Source organism: Pogoniulus pusillus, chromosome Z, assembly GCF_015220805.1.
Source record: "Pogoniulus pusillus isolate bPogPus1 chromosome Z, bPogPus1.pri, whole genome shotgun sequence".
Classification (NCBI taxonomy): domain Eukaryota; kingdom Metazoa; phylum Chordata; class Aves; order Piciformes; family Lybiidae; genus Pogoniulus; species Pogoniulus pusillus.
In genome coordinates this window covers 111,409,286-111,425,249 of record NC_087309.1, presented here as the reverse complement: position 1 = coordinate 111,425,249, position 15,964 = coordinate 111,409,286, and the positions used below count along the sequence as shown (strand labels likewise).

General features: G+C 49.0%; 1 protein-coding gene across 2 annotated transcripts in view; it reads left to right on the top strand.

Annotated features, from left to right (window-relative positions):
• The window catches only part of SLC49A3 (solute carrier family 49 member 3), a 50,661-nt gene extending 43,316 nt beyond the window's left edge, over positions 1–7,345 (top strand). Inside the window, exons 9-10 of one of the 2 annotated variants that reach the window (XM_064140432.1) lie at positions 851–963; positions 6,910–7,345. In XM_064140432.1, the coding sequence (XP_063996502.1) occupies positions 851–963; positions 6,910–7,058 (262 nt within the window). In that variant the 3' untranslated portion in view covers positions 7,059–7,345. The remainder of the gene's footprint in view (positions 1–850; positions 964–6,909) is intronic. The other variant, XM_064140433.1, reaches the window with a different exon arrangement.
• Positions 7,346–15,964: the final 8,619 nt, after the last annotated feature.

Below are 15,964 nucleotides of genomic sequence, written 5' to 3'. Positions count from 1 at the left end.
TCCATGTTTGTGACCATGGCAAGGGAGGGGCTGGCTGGGTCTGAAGAGCTAAATGTTTTAAGACAAGAAGTATGTGGAACTTACTTCTTGCAATTAAAGCAAGAAGGTGCAAGAAGGACAATAAACATTCCCCTTTATTGGCAAAAGCAGGATTTAACCATGCCCAGCATCACCTGCCTTTCAAGCACATGGGGGCTCTGTGCCTGAAAGGGACACCCACTGCTGCTGAGGGAGATGAGGCTCAACACTCACAGGGCAGATGGGGCAAGGACAGTCCTGCCTATGATCAGTTTACCTGCTTGGGGTTGGTACTGGACTGCTACAGGAATGACAAGTTGGAGCTCTAAGCAGTGATACACCTGGCCTGGTGCATATGTGTGTGTCAGGTGGAGAAGTAGCAGCAAGAAACATTGGTCAAAGAGCAGCATTAGACACCACCTTTGAAGGCTGTTGTCTTCCACTGGTTGTGGATGGACACTGTTGCTGCTGCTGCCAGCCAGCTGTGAATGAGGACGATGAAGTCATAGCTTGACTTAACGCTGCAGTGAGAGATATTTCCAACTGTCTGCCCAGTAACTATGCCTCTTCTCCTTGATAGCTGTTGTTGAACACCTGGCTTGGTGTTCCTTTGAGGAAGTATGCAGCGATCCTGTCACACTAACTCCATGACTGGGAGTGTGTCAAAGGGCTGACTTGGACACCCTGTGAGCTAGGGACAGTAAACCAAGTGCCTGGGTCAGAGGAAGACAGTAGAAAAACCCTGCTCCAGAAAGAGGCCTTGCTTTCTTCCTGCTGGGGAAGCTGGTCTTGTCTGCAGCAGCATAACTACAATGTTGGCTTCCCCCCACAGCCAGATTGAAGGTGTGATTTTAATGATTCTGCTACAAGCCCTCACCGTGCGTGTTTCTGGAGATCCATCCTCCAGCTGTGCCCTTGACCAGGATGGAGCCCTGGACTGGACAAGTAAGCATATCCTTGGGAAATGATGCTTAGTTTCACCCTGCATACCTGGTTACTGATGACATGGAGTACTTGAGGACTTCTTTGCTTCAGCCTTCACTGTAACCACTTGAGCCTCACCACTGAAGTTACAGAGGGCAGTGGCTGGGTTTGGGAAAGTAGCAGTAGGATATTTGAGGAATAATGAGCACAAAATTACAGGGGTTTAAATTATTAGGGAAGAAAGGAGAGGGGTTAGCAGAATGGCCACCTTGGACTTCTGTAGGGCAGATTTTGGCCCATTCAGAAGACCGAGTGACAGAATGCACAGTAAGCACAGATCAGGACTGGGAACACCTAGAGAACCTGAAGGTGCCTAAATCCATGGGACCTGATGAGATACACACACAGGTCCTGGAGGAACTGTCAGGCAAGGTTGCTAGGCCACCAGCCACCACACTTGAGAAGTGGCAGTCTGCAGAAGTTCCCCCAGCTTGGAAAAGGGGAAACATAACTCCCATTTGTAAAAAGGGGAGCAAAGACAACTCAGGGAACTGTGGAGCAGTCAGCCTCACCTCTGTGCCAGGTAAGCTCCTGGAACAGAACCTCTTGGTAACTCTGCTGAGGCACAGGGAAAGTCAGAAGGTGACTGGTGAGAGCCATCAAGGCTTCACAAAGGGCAAGTCATGCCTGACGAATCTGGTGGCCTTCTGCAGCACAGTTACAGCTCTGACAGATATGGGGAGAGCAGCTGATGTCACCTTCCTGGACTTGTGCAAGGCATTTGACACTGTCCTACAGGACATCCTCGTCTCTAAGACAGAGAGACATGGACATGATGGATGGACCACCTGATGGATGGGTGGGCTAGATGGAGAGATGGGCTAGATGAATGGACTCAAAGGGTTGTGATGGGTCAGGGTCCAGGTGGAGAGCAGTGGAGTTCCTCAGGGATCTGTAGTGGGCCCAGGGCTGTTCACACCTTTGTCAGCAGCAGGGACAGTGTCATTGTGTGCACCCTCAGCAGTTTGCCAATGACACCACGCTGTGTGCTGTGGTGAACTGACTCAAGGGAAGCGATGCCATCCAGGAGGATCTCGACAGGCTTGAGAAGTGTGCCAGTGCCAGCTGCATGAGGTTCAACAAGTCAGGGTGCAAGGTCCTGCGTGTGGGTTGGGCCAGACCCTGGCACAAATCCAGGGTGGGTGCAGAGTGTGTTAAGTGAGAGGCTCTGAAGAAAGAGACTTGGGTGTATTGATTGATGAGAAGCTCAACATGAAGTGGCAGTGAGCTCCTGCAGCCTGGAAGGCAAATTGTATCCTTGGCTGAATCCAGAGGAGTGTGGCCAGCAGGTCAAGTGAGGTGATTGTTCCCCTTTACTCTGCTCTTGTGAGACCCTGCCTTGAATACTGCATCCAGTTCTGGTGTCCCCACCATAACAAGGACACAGAGCTGCTGGAGTGAGTCCAGAGGAGTGCCACAAAGGTAATCCAAGGGCAGGAACACCTCTGCTCTGAGAACAGGCTGAGAGAGCTGGGATTGTCCAGCCTAGAGAGAAGACTCTGGTGGAATCTTACAGCTGCCTTCCAGTACCTGAAGGGATCCTTCAAGAAGGCCAGAAAGAATTTTTTTATAAGAGTGTCTAGTGATAGGACAAGGGGGAATGGTTTTAAGCTGAGGGAGAGTGAGTTTCAACTGGGCATTAGGAATAACTTCTGTAGTACAAGGGTGGTGATGCTCTTGAACAGGTATTCCAGGGAGGTGGTGGATGCCTTCTCTCTGGAGGTGTTCAAGGCCAGCCTGGATGAGGCCTTGAGCATCTGCCTCCTTGGGCATCTGTTCCTGCCCATGTCAGGGAGGTTGGAATGAATGATTTGTAAGGTCCCTTCCAACCTAAGCCAGTCTGTGATGCTACTCCACATTTCTTTCTTCTGTAGATAGTCATGAGAAGAAGCTGTAACTAAGATGAACAGGAACACAAATGTGTTTTTACTGCAGGCTAAATCCTGGTCTTGATCTCTCAGCTGGTTCATATTTATGTAATACTGCCACCAAGTCCTGGGGACACGTTGTGACACAAAGGCCGGCAAACACCTTTTAAATACATCATGCTTGGCTGAGCAGAAACTCCCTAGAACGAGCTCCACTAGCTGGCAAGGAACAAGGCTTCACAGTAACTGCCATCCCCAGAAGGCAATTTAACTGCTTCATGTCTGAAAGCCTGCAACTCTTCATCTCACCAGATCAGAACTGGATGTTTTGATTAGGTGGGCATCCCTCCTCCTCTTGTGGTCTGAGACATGCAGGCATATTTGTGGGGAAGGGCATGGAGGTGTCTGAGACACTGATGGAATGAGAATGTAACTTCTTCCAAGCTTTGCTGCATGGCCTTTTAGATGTGTTTGTGTTTTTTTTTCTGTGGAAAAGGTTATTTCAACACAAACAAAGCTTATCCTTAGTGAACTTTTCCTACACATTACTCCTAAGAAAATATAACCCATGTGGACCTGTCCTCTTCACAGTATCACAGTATCACAGTATCACCAAGGTTGGAAGAGACCTCACAGATCATCAAGTCCAACCCTTTACCACAGTGCCCAAGGCTAGACCATGGCACCAAGTGCCACATCCAACCTTGCCTTGAACTGCCCCAGGGACGACGACTCCACCACCTCCCCAGGCAGCCCATTCCAGTGCCTAATGACTCTCTCAGTGAAGAACTTTCTCCTCACCTCGAGCCGAAATTTCCCCTGGCGCAGCCTGAGGCTGTGTCCTCTTGTTCTGGTGCTGGCCACCTGAGAGAAGAGAGCAACCTCCTCCTGGCCACAACCACCCCTCAGGTAGTTGTAGACAGCAATAAGGTCACCCCTGAGCCTCCTCTTCTCCAGGCTAAACAACCCCAGCTCCCTAAGCCTCTCCTCGTAGGGCTGTGCTCAAGGCCTCTCCCCAGCCTCGTCGCCCTTCTCTGGACACGCTCAAGCATCTCAGTGTCCTTCCTAAACTGGGGGGCCCAGAACTGAACGCAGTACTCGAGGTGTGGTCTGACCAGTGCAGAGTACAGGGGCAGAATGACCTCCCTGCTCCTGCTGACCACACCACTCCTGATACAAGCCAGGATGCCACTGGCTCTCTTGGCCACCTGGGCACACTGCTGGCTCATGTTCAGGCGGGTATCAATCAGTACCCCCAGATCCCTCTCTGTCTGGCTGCTCTCCAGCCACTCCGACCCCAGCCTGTATCTCTGCATGGGGTTGTTGTGGCCAAAGTGCAGCACCCTGCACTTTGAGCTATTGAACCCCATCCCATTGGCCTCTGCCCATCTGTGCAGGCGGTCAAGGTCCCGCTGCAGAGCCCTTCTGCCCTCCAGCTCAGTCACATCTGCCCCCAGCTTAGTGTCATCTGCAAACTTGCTGATGACTGACTCGATGCCCTCATCCAGATCATCTATGAAGATGTTAAAGAGGATGGGGCCCAGCACTGATCCCTGAGGGACACCACTAGTGACTGGCCGCCAGCTGGATGTGGCACCATTCACCACCACTCTCTGGGTCCGGCCCTCCAGCCAGTTCCTAACCCAGCACAGAGTGTTACCATCCAAGCCGCGGGTTGACAGCTTAGCCAGCAGTTTGCTGTGGGGGACAGTGTCAAAGGCCTTGCTGAAGTCCAGATAGACCACATCCACAGGCCTCCCCACATCCACCAAGCGGGTCACCTGATCATAGAAGGAGATCAGGTTAGAAAGGCAGGATCTGCCCTTCCTAAACCCATGCTGGCTGGACCTGAGATCTTTGCCATCCCTCAGGTGCGCAGTTATTGGCCCCAAGAGAACCTGCTCCATCAGTTTCCCTGGCACTGAGGTCAGGCTCTTAATGAAGCTCAAGTGTTTTGCTTCAGTCTTCCTTGTGAAACTTACTTCACCATCCTCTAATACATTCATAACATTGAAACACAGAATCACAGAACCTTAGAGGCTGGAAGGAAGCTCCAGAGATCATCCAGTTCAACCGCCCTGCCAGGGCAGGATCCCCTAGGGTAATTCCACTGAAACATATCTAGGTGGGTTTGGAAAGCCTCCAGAGAAGGGGACTCTGGGCAGCCTGTTCCAGGGCTCTGTCACCCTCACTGTAAAGAAGTTTTTCTTCATGTTGAGCTGAAACTTTCTCTGTTCCAGTTTGCAGCTGTTGCTCCTTGGTAACTGCTGCTGACCACTGAAAAGAGATTTGCCCCAGGCACTTGACACCTACCCCTCAGTTATTTGTACACATTGATCAGATCTCCTCTCAGTCTTCTCTTCAGACTGAACAGCCCCAGAGCTCTCTTCATAGGGGAGATGCTTAAGTCCTCCAATCATTCTCATGGCTCTCCTCCCACAAACACAGTGTGTGGCTCTGTGAGAACTCCAGCCCATGTGGTCATGCAGAATAAGAGTCCTGGAAACTTTGCACATTTCACCCAAGTCCTCTTCTTTTTCCAGTGCTATGTGAGACAAGGGGTGGCAGTTACCAAGCTGACATTGCTCCACTGTGAGCTGTACACATGTCCTCAGGTGTAGCCTCTGGGAGATCACCTGGTCTATGCAGTTTCTGGGGACCTTAGTGTGGTTTTTGCACCAGACAGAATTTGGGATTTACCCCTGAAGGAGTCAATAACCACACCTGTGCAGAATTTGGAAGTTAAGTGAAAATAGTATTTTACAAAACCAAAATAAAAAGTAATACAAATTAGATACAAAAGTAAACTAAATATCAAAGGTATACATATATATATACACATAACCAAACAGTAGTCCAGACTCCCCTGGACAAAGCCTGGAGGCTCCTGGACAGCTAACAAATATTATCTCTCCCCATCCCCACCGCTGTTCTTACCACAGCCCCAAGAAGACAAGGAGAAAGCAAGCAAAGTGCTGAAGGGGAAAAGGGGGAAAGAAGAGGAAAGGACAAGATGGACTTCAGGTTATAGAAATTTGCAGGACAAGTGAGATTTGATAAAAATACTTTGTAATGTCCTGTTCAACCCCCTTTGGGACATCCAGCCCTCTTGATCCTCAGATTCCCTCAAAAACTTTAATTTACAATAGCACATTAGTTCTTGTCTCGGTCTGGAGGAGAGACACTACAAATGTCTCCATCCAGAGGAGAGAGATTTCTTCTCATACGTTCCTGTGTTGTGGAATAAAGGCACAGGCAGGGCCAGATATCAAATGCAAGACTATTTATTAAAGGTTAAAGGGAATGGAACAGAGAAAAAGAGGGAAGGGGAGAGAGGGAGAGAAAATCAGAGAAAGAGAGGAGCAGGAAAGGGATTATACTACCATCGGCCAGAGGAGGGGAGAGAGAGTCTCCCAAGTCCCAAGTGCTTTTCGATTTGTGTTGCCCAGGGATGTTTCCAGCGAGTGATATCTTCTTTAGTCACAGTCTGTCCAGGTGTAGCCCTCCAGGGAATCTTCCTGTGTATTCTCATGCCCTTGCAGGGTTCCAGCGCTGGGGACCTTTTACCTGTGCCTTTTAGGTGTCCATACACCAAATACACATCCAGGGCCAGTCAGGCCAGGTGTTGAATCTGTTGCCTAGTCCAGAAGCCTTTTACAACATCCTCCCTTTTCAATGTAGCTGATGTGTGAAGATGTGTAGAGATGATCTTGTCTTGGTTGCACGGTCAGAGGGTTCTTGTGCCTGCAGGGGTCTGGTGCTGGCAGTGGGCTTTCAGCCCTTGCCCCTCCACCTCTCACTTCTCCAGTACCCATCCCTGAGCGTTCAGGCAAACCACCCAGGATGCGCTGGCACCACACCTCCTGAGCAGCTGTTGTCTCAGGGGAGCAAGGGTGATTTTGTGTTTGTGTATTTACATGTACAAGAGAGACAAGATTTAGTCTCTCACAGTTCCAAGCCTGTAACAGACCTGAGCTGTAGATTTCTGCACGGGTGAGAGGTTCTGAGTTCCCTGTCTAACAGTGTGCCTTCTTCGCAGCTGCAGTACTGGTGCTGGCTGGTCTTTGCAGTGCTATGGCTTGTTTCTACCTCGCCTTCTTCCACACCGACTATAAGCGGCTCCATGCTGAAAGAAACAACTGTGATTTGTCCAAGGAAGAAGAGAGAGCAAATGTTCCTGAAGCCTAACCAGGCCAAAAAGAGGATGCCAAGGACCCAGTAAAGGAAGAACTCAAGCCTATGAGCAAGGACAGTGATTGCAAATGCTCATCTGGCACGTGGGGATACAACAAGCAAGGGCTAGAGGAGAGCAACTGGAGCACCTTTGCTGTGCCTTCCTCAGTCTTGTATTTATTTGTTAGTTCATGCTGCAAGACAGGCCATGCTGCTAGAAAAGGCAGAATGGGACTGGACAGCTATGCAGGTAACAGGGTTTTTAGCTGACTTGTTTCAAGATAAAGAAATATTGCAGAGGAGAGGTGCAGTGTATTTCAGCCTCTTTTTTTCTTTCATGTGTGAAGCATTCAGGGGGGTGGAAACCCAACCATGGTTATCACAAACCTAGTGGAAAACTATTTAAGCACTGTGGTTCTTGCATAGCGTAACAATTCTTCCATTCTAAGGCTGCAGTTAGCTGTGCCTCAACTAATGTGGTAGAAGCTAGAGCATCCTTCTATTGCAGCAGGGATGTGTAGGTATGTGATCTGAAATATGTCTGCTACGGCAAGCCACGTTGTCCCCTTCTGCAAACAAGAAAGGCAAAGCTCTGTCTGCAGTGCCACCTGTAAAAGAAAATACCAGTCAGAAGCAGAAGTTAAATAGAGCAGCATTCCTCACCCTCTGGGTCCCCTTGCCAGATGCTGAGACATTCAGGAAAAGCTTGTTTTACTTGGGCTTCTGTTTTGTTTCTCCACCAGTCCTGCAATTACAGTCATTTAAATTTTCCACAGGACGACCCTGCTGGTCTAAGGTTAGTGTAGTATTACCTCCCCAGGGGAAGTCTTGGTCTCCTATAGGGGAACACTGAGAAGGCAGCTCACTTTTTTAGGAATGATACAGTACTGCTTGGTGTGGTGGAAACTGGCATGAGAGCTGGCAAAGATGACCACTTAAAAAATGCAGTGACCTCTTGTATGTTTCTGCAGATGATAGGTGCTTTTGGGGGAAGACCAAGTAGGAACATCAACAAGCACCTTTCAGCAATCTGTGCAGCTGACATTTATTTGTTCTTCAGGGCTAGAAGAATAGAATCATAGAATCAGCCAGGTTGGAAGAGACCTGTAAGATCATCCACTCCAACCTAGCACCCAGCCCTAGCCAGTCAACTAGACCATGGCACTGAGTGCCTTATCCAGTCTTTTCTTGAAGACCTCCAGGGATGGTGCCTCCACCACCTCCCTGGGCAGCCCATTCCAATGCAAATCACTCTCCCTGGCAAGAACTTCCTCCTAACATCCAGCCTAGACCTCCCCCGGCACAACTTGAGACTGTGTCCCTTTGTTCAATTGCTGGTTGCCTGGCAGAAGAGACCAACTCCCACCTGGCTACAATGTCCCTTCAGGTAGTTGTAGACAGCAGTGAGGTCCCCCCTGAGCCTCCTCTTCTCCAGGCTAAACACCCCCAGCTCCCTCAGCCTCTCCTCATAGGGTTTATATTCCAGGCCTCTCACCAACTTTGTTGCCCTTCTCTGGACACGTTCCAGCACCTCAACATCTCTCTTGAATTGAGGGGCCCAGAACTGGACACAGTACTCAAGGTGTGGCCTGACCAGTGCTGAGTGCAGGGGAAGAAAAACCTCCCTTGTCATACTGGCCACACTGTTCCTGATGCAGGCCAGGATGCTATTAGAATCATAGAATCATAGAATCAACCAGGTTGGAAGAGACCTCCAAGATCATCCAGTCCAACCTAGCACCCAGCCCTATCCAATCAACTAAACCATGGCACTAAGTGCCTCAGCCAGGCTTTTCTTGAAGACCCCCAGGGACGGTGCCTCCACCACCTCCCTGGGCAGCCCATTCCAATGGGAAATCACTCTCTCTGGGAAGAACTTCTTCCTAATATCCAGCCTATACCTACCCCGGCACAACTTGAGACTGTGTCCCCTTGTTCTATTGCTGGTTACCTGGGAGAAGAGGCCACCCCCCACCTGGCTACAATGCCCCTTCAGGTAGTTGTAGACAGTAATAAGATCACCCCTGAGCCTCCTCTTCTCCAGGCTAAAGAGGCCCAGCTCCCTCAACCTCTCCTCATAGGATTTGTGCTCCAGGCCCCTCACCAACTTTGTTGCCCTTCTTTGGACATGTTCCAGCACCTCAACATCTTTCTTGAATTGAGGGGCCCAGAACTGGCTATCCCATCTGGAGTTCAGCTACTCTAACAAATGCAATGAGTACAGCTTGAGTTCTCATTTTATGCTACTTACACAGCAGTGTAGTGTTCTGGTTTAGATGTACATCCTGAGAACTTTATCCTATAACATTTTACTGCTAAAAAAAAAGAGATTGGACTTGGGTGATTCTTCATACCACACACTGATCTGTGAATTGAACCCCAAAACTCATGCAGAGTTCCGCAGTAGGTAGATGTTATTACAGTGCTGAGTGCAGGCAGGATGGCTCCATCAGTCCTGCACACCCCATGCTGGCACAAGCCACAGTTTGTGTCACAAGAGCAGGCATATTCATAATAAGAGGTAGGGTCATTACCATTATTTCTTGGAGTTCATTAATACAGGTATTTTTCCATTCTCTGCCCCAATTCCTACCCACTCTGGTGGTCTTGGAATGGTTATCTGCGATGAACACCCCCCACAGTCTTCCTCACAGGGTCTTTTTCATCTCTGGTCTGCAGACCCTTCTTTATTGCTGATGTCAGGATATCTCTGCTGCTTTATCTCCTTCCTGCTTTCCTTAGTCACTGCAGGCCTGGGCCTTTACAAGATTGCTTATCACAGATCTCCTACAGTAACTGCAGACACTCCTTGTTTAGGTTTGCAGATCATCAACTGATTACTATAAACAAACATCTCTACAGAGTTTGGTATTTTATGGTTTGCCACAGACACCCTCAAAATGTGCATCTGCTCTATGAGACCTTTTTATCAGCATTCCTTGATTTTCCTTGTATCAGCATCCTGCAATGGGGATCCCAGTAAGAAAGAAACTGAAAATTGGACCTGTGACTGAGCAGTCCAATAAAGAAAAAGATTCACATCCACTGAGGAACACTGCACAGAGGAACTTCCTCAGTGCCAGAGTTCTCTTCACTGCTAGCGGATGAAAGTCTCTCCCTTTGTAGAACACTTAGCTGCATCTGTCTAGGGAACCTGATAGTTCCTACAGCTCCAGCCTTGCTCTTACCAGTAAGCACTGATGATTGTCAAAATGATCAGGAAGAAAGCCTGAAACTGAGGTGAAGCCAGATCAGTTTTGACCTGTCAGAGGAATGAGATTAGCTGTCTTTTTAAAACTAGCTGGTCAGTTCTTCAGCACTGGACCTGATACACTGAACAGATACAACACTAAATTTGCCTGCCGCTCCTGAATCCTACGGTATGGGGAAGCAAGAAGCACTTACAAGTACTTTATACTTTTATATATTTACAAATTCTTATGTTTTGGTTTGCATTTTTTTTTAAATAAAGGGTAGTTTAAGAAAATATTAATATTTTCTCACTATATTAAACTTTTTACAGTCTTTATAGAATCACAGAATCATAGAATCTCATACAAGGCTGCGTCAGGTCTGCCGCATGGCAGAAACCAAAGGTCTCTGTATTTGCCAGACGTGCATAGAATCATAGAATCATAGAATCAACCAGGTTGCAAGAGACCTCCAAGATCATCCAGTCCAACCTAGCACCCAGCCCTATCCAGTCAACTAGACCATGGCACTAAGTGCCTCAGCCAGGCTTTTCTTCAACACCTCTAGGGATGGTGACTCCACCACCTCCCTGGGCAGCCCATTCCAATGCCAATCACTCTCTCTGCCAAGAACTTCCTCCTAACATCCAGCCTACACTTCTGCAGGACTCTCCTACCTTCCAGCAGATCCACACCTGCTCCTATCCTGGTGTCATCTGCAAACTTACTGATGCTGGACTCAATCCCCTCATCCAGATCAAAGATATTGAACAGGACTGGGCACAGCACTGATCCTTGGGGAACACCACTAGTGACAGCTGCCAACTGCATGTGGCACCATTCACCACCACTCTCTGGGTCCAGCCCTCCAGCCAGTTCTAGACTCAGATCAGAGTGAATCTGTCCAAGCCATGAGCTGCCAGCTTGGCCAGGAGCTTCTTGTGGCAGATTGTGCCAAAGGCTTTGCTGCAGTCCAGGTAGACTACATCCACAGCCTGCCTCACATTCACCAGGCAGGGAACCTGATCATAAAAGGAGATCAGGTTGGTGAGACAAGGACCTGCCCTTCCTCAACCTGTGCTGGCTGCGCCTGATCCCTTAGCCATCCTGTAGGTGCTTTGTGATGGCACTCAAGATGACCTGTTCCATCACCTATGCATGAAGTTGTGCTCAGGAGGATGATGATATGAAGTGCTGTTTCAGATCCTAAAAAGTGACAGTTTGAAATTAGCTGTAGGTTACTGTATTCTGAAGGATAGGATAAAGGAGTGAGTAAATACTGCTAGCAAGTGTGAGTCATGAGTTCAGTGTGTCTGGTCTTGACAGCAGCAGCAGTTCTGTGCTACAAGCTAGTTCTAGGTGGACGGACAGAATGCTTTTCTGGGGACAGCAGCCTGCATGTCCAAATGCAGTCCCACCAGGACCCAGCAGATCTTGCAAACCAGGCTGAGGGGTGTAGTAATTTTATATCCAAAAGCATTCAATGTTAATATTAAAATTTCGGTATGAATATCAATTATTGTTACAAAATCATCCCCGGATCGTGTTGATTTCATTTGCAGTTACACAAAGGGTGCTTATAAACACAGAATTGCACACTCTAAGGCAGTGAGAGCTTGGAAAACAGGAAAGCAGAAAACAGGAACAATGCTAAGTACACACAACAGGCAGTATCATAGCATCAGCCAGGATGGAAGAGATCCCCAAGGTCATCCAGTCCAAACTATCATCCAGCCCTGTCCAATCAACCAGACCACGGCAATAAGTGCCTCATCCAGGCTTTTCTTCAGCACCTCCAGGGACGGTGACTCACCACCTCCCTGGGCAGCCCATTCCAATGCCAATCACTCTCTCTGGCACCAACTTCCTCCTAACATCTAGCCTAGACCTGCCCCAGCACTACTTGAGTCTGTCCCCTTCTTCTGTTGCTGGTTGCCTGGCAGAAGAGACCACTCCCCACCTGGCTACAGCCTCCCTTCAGGTAGTTGTAGACAGCAATGAGGTCATCACACACTTGCTGAGTGAGCCCAAACTAGCTAAGTCTTAAATCTTATGGAGACTCATAGAAAATCAGCCCAAAACCTACTCACTAAGGAGGCACAAATATCCTGGGAGAGTTTTCCTGTACAAAGATGCTTCCAAACATCACAATTATAATTCTGAGGGTAAAAATAAGATGCCAAAGGCAGAGGGAAGGAGTGGAAAACTGAGTCATTGAACGCTCAGCTGCTGCAGACACGTGGCTGCTGTGAAACAGAAGGAATTTCTTTACTGTAAGTGTCACAGAGCACTGGAATAGGCTCCTTAGGGAGGTTGTGGAGTCTCCTTCTCTGGAGGCTTTCAAGGGCTGTCTGGATGCGTTCCTCTGTGACCTAGAATGGATTGCATGGTCCTGCTGTGACAGGGGAGTTGGACTCGATGATCTCTTTGGGTCAGTTCCAACCCCTGACATCCTGTGATCCTGCGAAACGCTGTGCAGGCAGGAACGTTCCTGCCCGCAGGATCTTAGTCGAAGAGCCGCTAATGGAGGAGAGCTGCTGGAGATTCAGTGCCCACTCCTGTAGAGGGAGCTGCAGAACCGCTAAGAATTGTGCTCCTCTTCAAACCATCCACCTCTTAATTACATCTTGAAAATTAAACTGTCCAACAGGCAGGAGTTTGGCCAAGGAATTCAAAGCGTTGTGCCTCACGTAACCTGCACTTATCTTCCCAGAAGCAGCCAGGCAATGTTTGGGCTGCACAGGACACCTGGTGCTGGATTGCTACCCCTTAGGGCAAGCTTATGGGAGCCAACCCGCATTGTTTGCGCCTCTGCTCGCTCCTGCACCCTGCCACGGGAGGAGGAGGGGCGGTGACCAAACAAGTTTAGCTGGGGTTTTTATGCTTCCATAACAAGGGAGCATTGCCCGGAGCAAATGCAGGCTATTTAGGCACCCCCAGGGATCTCTGGCAACCCAGAAGGCAGGCGAACAGGGCACAGCAGTCTGTACAGGCAGGGTGTGCAGGAAGCGCTCTGAGAAACAGCCAGGGTAAGACAGTAACTACCCCATGTAAAGCTGTGGCCATACCGATGCGGATTCCCAGGCAGCTCCAGTCTGAGCGTGCTGCCACCCAGGTGTCAAGCTGCAGGGTGTGCCCGGCCATCGTGCTGGTGTTGGGTAGTAGCAGAGACCATGGCTGTAGGAGCTGAGCACAGGTTGGGAAGCTCCTCCTAATGGAGCTCTGAGTAGGCTGGGGACTATCAGGGAGTGTAAGGTAGAGATAAACAATTGGAGTTGCACCCTGACCTCTCCTAAACAAACTCTTCAGGCAGAGCTCCTGACATGGAGGAGTCTCCATCCTCACTCTGCCTACCTAACTGGCATAACTCAGAAGATGGGGGACAATGGCATCAAGTCCATGCACAACACAGCAGGTGTGGCAGGAGTGTCTTTGGCTGTAACCTCTCGTGAAACCATCCTACCCTCCCAAGTCTCCTTGCAAAAACAGGTACAGTGCTCTGCACAGAGACACAATGACAAAAGTGGGGGTTTACCGTACTGACAGGTGTCACCAGGGCACAGCCACACTATACCCCACATCAAACCCACTCCCACAAAGGAAAAATGACACATCACTGTCACTGGTGTCCCACTTTGAAGGGAGTGGAAAAGCCAACATGCAAACCAGATCTGCTTTTCAGGGAAGTCTGCTGACCTCTCAGGGCCCAGTCCAAAGATATAAACTAAAAGACTTCCAACTACAGTACAGCCCTTTGATTACTACCCACTGTTGAACTTTCATGTGGGAAGTGATGAGTAGCCACAAGAAGCCCTAGGGTGACAAAGAAGGACTTAAGTGGCTCAGGATGACTGGCGAAGGGATGAGGAGAGAGAGATTTCCCATTGGAATGGGCTGCCCAGGGAGGTGGTGGAGGCACTGTCCCTGGAGGTCTTCAAGAAGAGACTGGATGAGGCACTTGGTGCCATGGTCTAGTTGACTGGATAGGCCTGGGTGATAGGTTGGACTGGATGATCTTGGAGGTCTCTTCTCACATGTGCAGAAAAGAGATATTTGCCACACCTGTGGGGCCTTTTTTGGGAGACTGGAATGGGCTGCCCAGGGAGGTGGTGGAGTCACCATCCCTGGGGGTGTTCAAGAGAAGACTGGCTGAGGCACTTAGTGCCATAGTCTAGTTGACTGGATAGGCCTGGGTGATAGGTTGGACTGGATGATCTTGGAGGTCTCTTCCAACCTGGTTGATTCTATGATTCTATGATTCTAAAGGAGCAACAGTTGTTTTCTCCCCCACCTCCAGTTGCAGGGAATGGTGAAAGCAGAGCCAGGAAGAACCTGGTTCATCAGGTGTCACCAGCAGGACTTCAATTTCTTTGACTACAGCTTGCTTTACAAGACACTGGACCTGCTTGCAACAGGTAGGGAGGGCCTGTCTCAAAGAGGGCACAAGGTTCCTGGGGCAAGAGCTCATCAATAGGGCTTTAAATGTGCTTGCTAGGGAAAAGCCTGGAAATGGTATGCTGATATCCATGGGACAGTGTGCTAGTGAGGTTTGGGAGTTGGCCACCTCCATGGAAGTGGAGGATAGTGATCCATGTGTCACTAAAGACACAGGAGCTGAAAGACTGGTCACTATGAAAGCATCCACAACCAACCTGGTGGGAACTAGGGTCACTGCCTCTAAAAAGGTGGCCAGTGGGAGTGCACACAGCTTGGGTAACTTGAAGCCATTGTGCTGCTGTTACCAAAATAAATCTCGGATTCAAACTCTTGGACACCACTGTGAAGGCTGTAGGGAGCAAAAGGCATTTGCTGACGGATAGATGCCAGAGGAAATCATTTTGCAAAGCCCATGCACGCCAAACAGGGTTTGAATACAGCCTCATAAGACACACAGCAATGCACATTCATTGCTGTTCTGAGAAATCATTAACCTATTCACCAGTTTTCTGGGAGCTCATTGATATATGCAAATGTCTCTTCTTCATGTGCACTCCCATTCTCTGGTGAATTTTGGGGAGGGGGCTTCAGAATAGTTGCCTCTTTTCACAGTATCACACTATCACAGTATCACAGTATCATCAAGGTTGGAAGAGACCTCATAGATCATCAAGTCCAACCCTTTACCACACAGCTCAAGGCTAGACCATGGCACCAAGTGCCACGTCCAATCCTGCCTTGAACAGCCCCAGGGACGGCGACTCCACCACCTCCCCGGGCAGCCCATTCCAGTGTCCAATGACTCTCTCAGTGAAGAACTTTCTCCTCACCTCAAGCCTAAATTTCCCCTGGCGCAGCTTGAGGCTGTGTCCTCTTGTTCTGGTGCTGGCCACCTGAGAGAAGAGAGCAACCTCCCCCTGGCCACAACCACCCCTTAGGTCCTCCCTAGTCTGTTGGCTAGTTGGCCCCAAGGTTCACACGCTCAGAGAGGAACGGAGTCATTAGTGAAAGTTGGAATCATTCAGAGGATTCTTTGTTCTTTTTTTATCTTCAAGGATACTGCTTACTTCCCAGTTCATCACCTTCCTGTCTGAGGTCTGCATTTCTGTGTCGCCAGGATGGTCTCCCCTTCCAGTGGTATGCTGTGTTATCTTAAAGAAACACAGCTAACAAATGGTTTCTCTCCTGTGCTCTAGTTACCTCATTAATCTATTTGTTTCAATATTTATTCATAAAAGATCGATATTTGTTTCATTAGCCTACTTTATTTAACATTCTATTCACCCTGCAAGA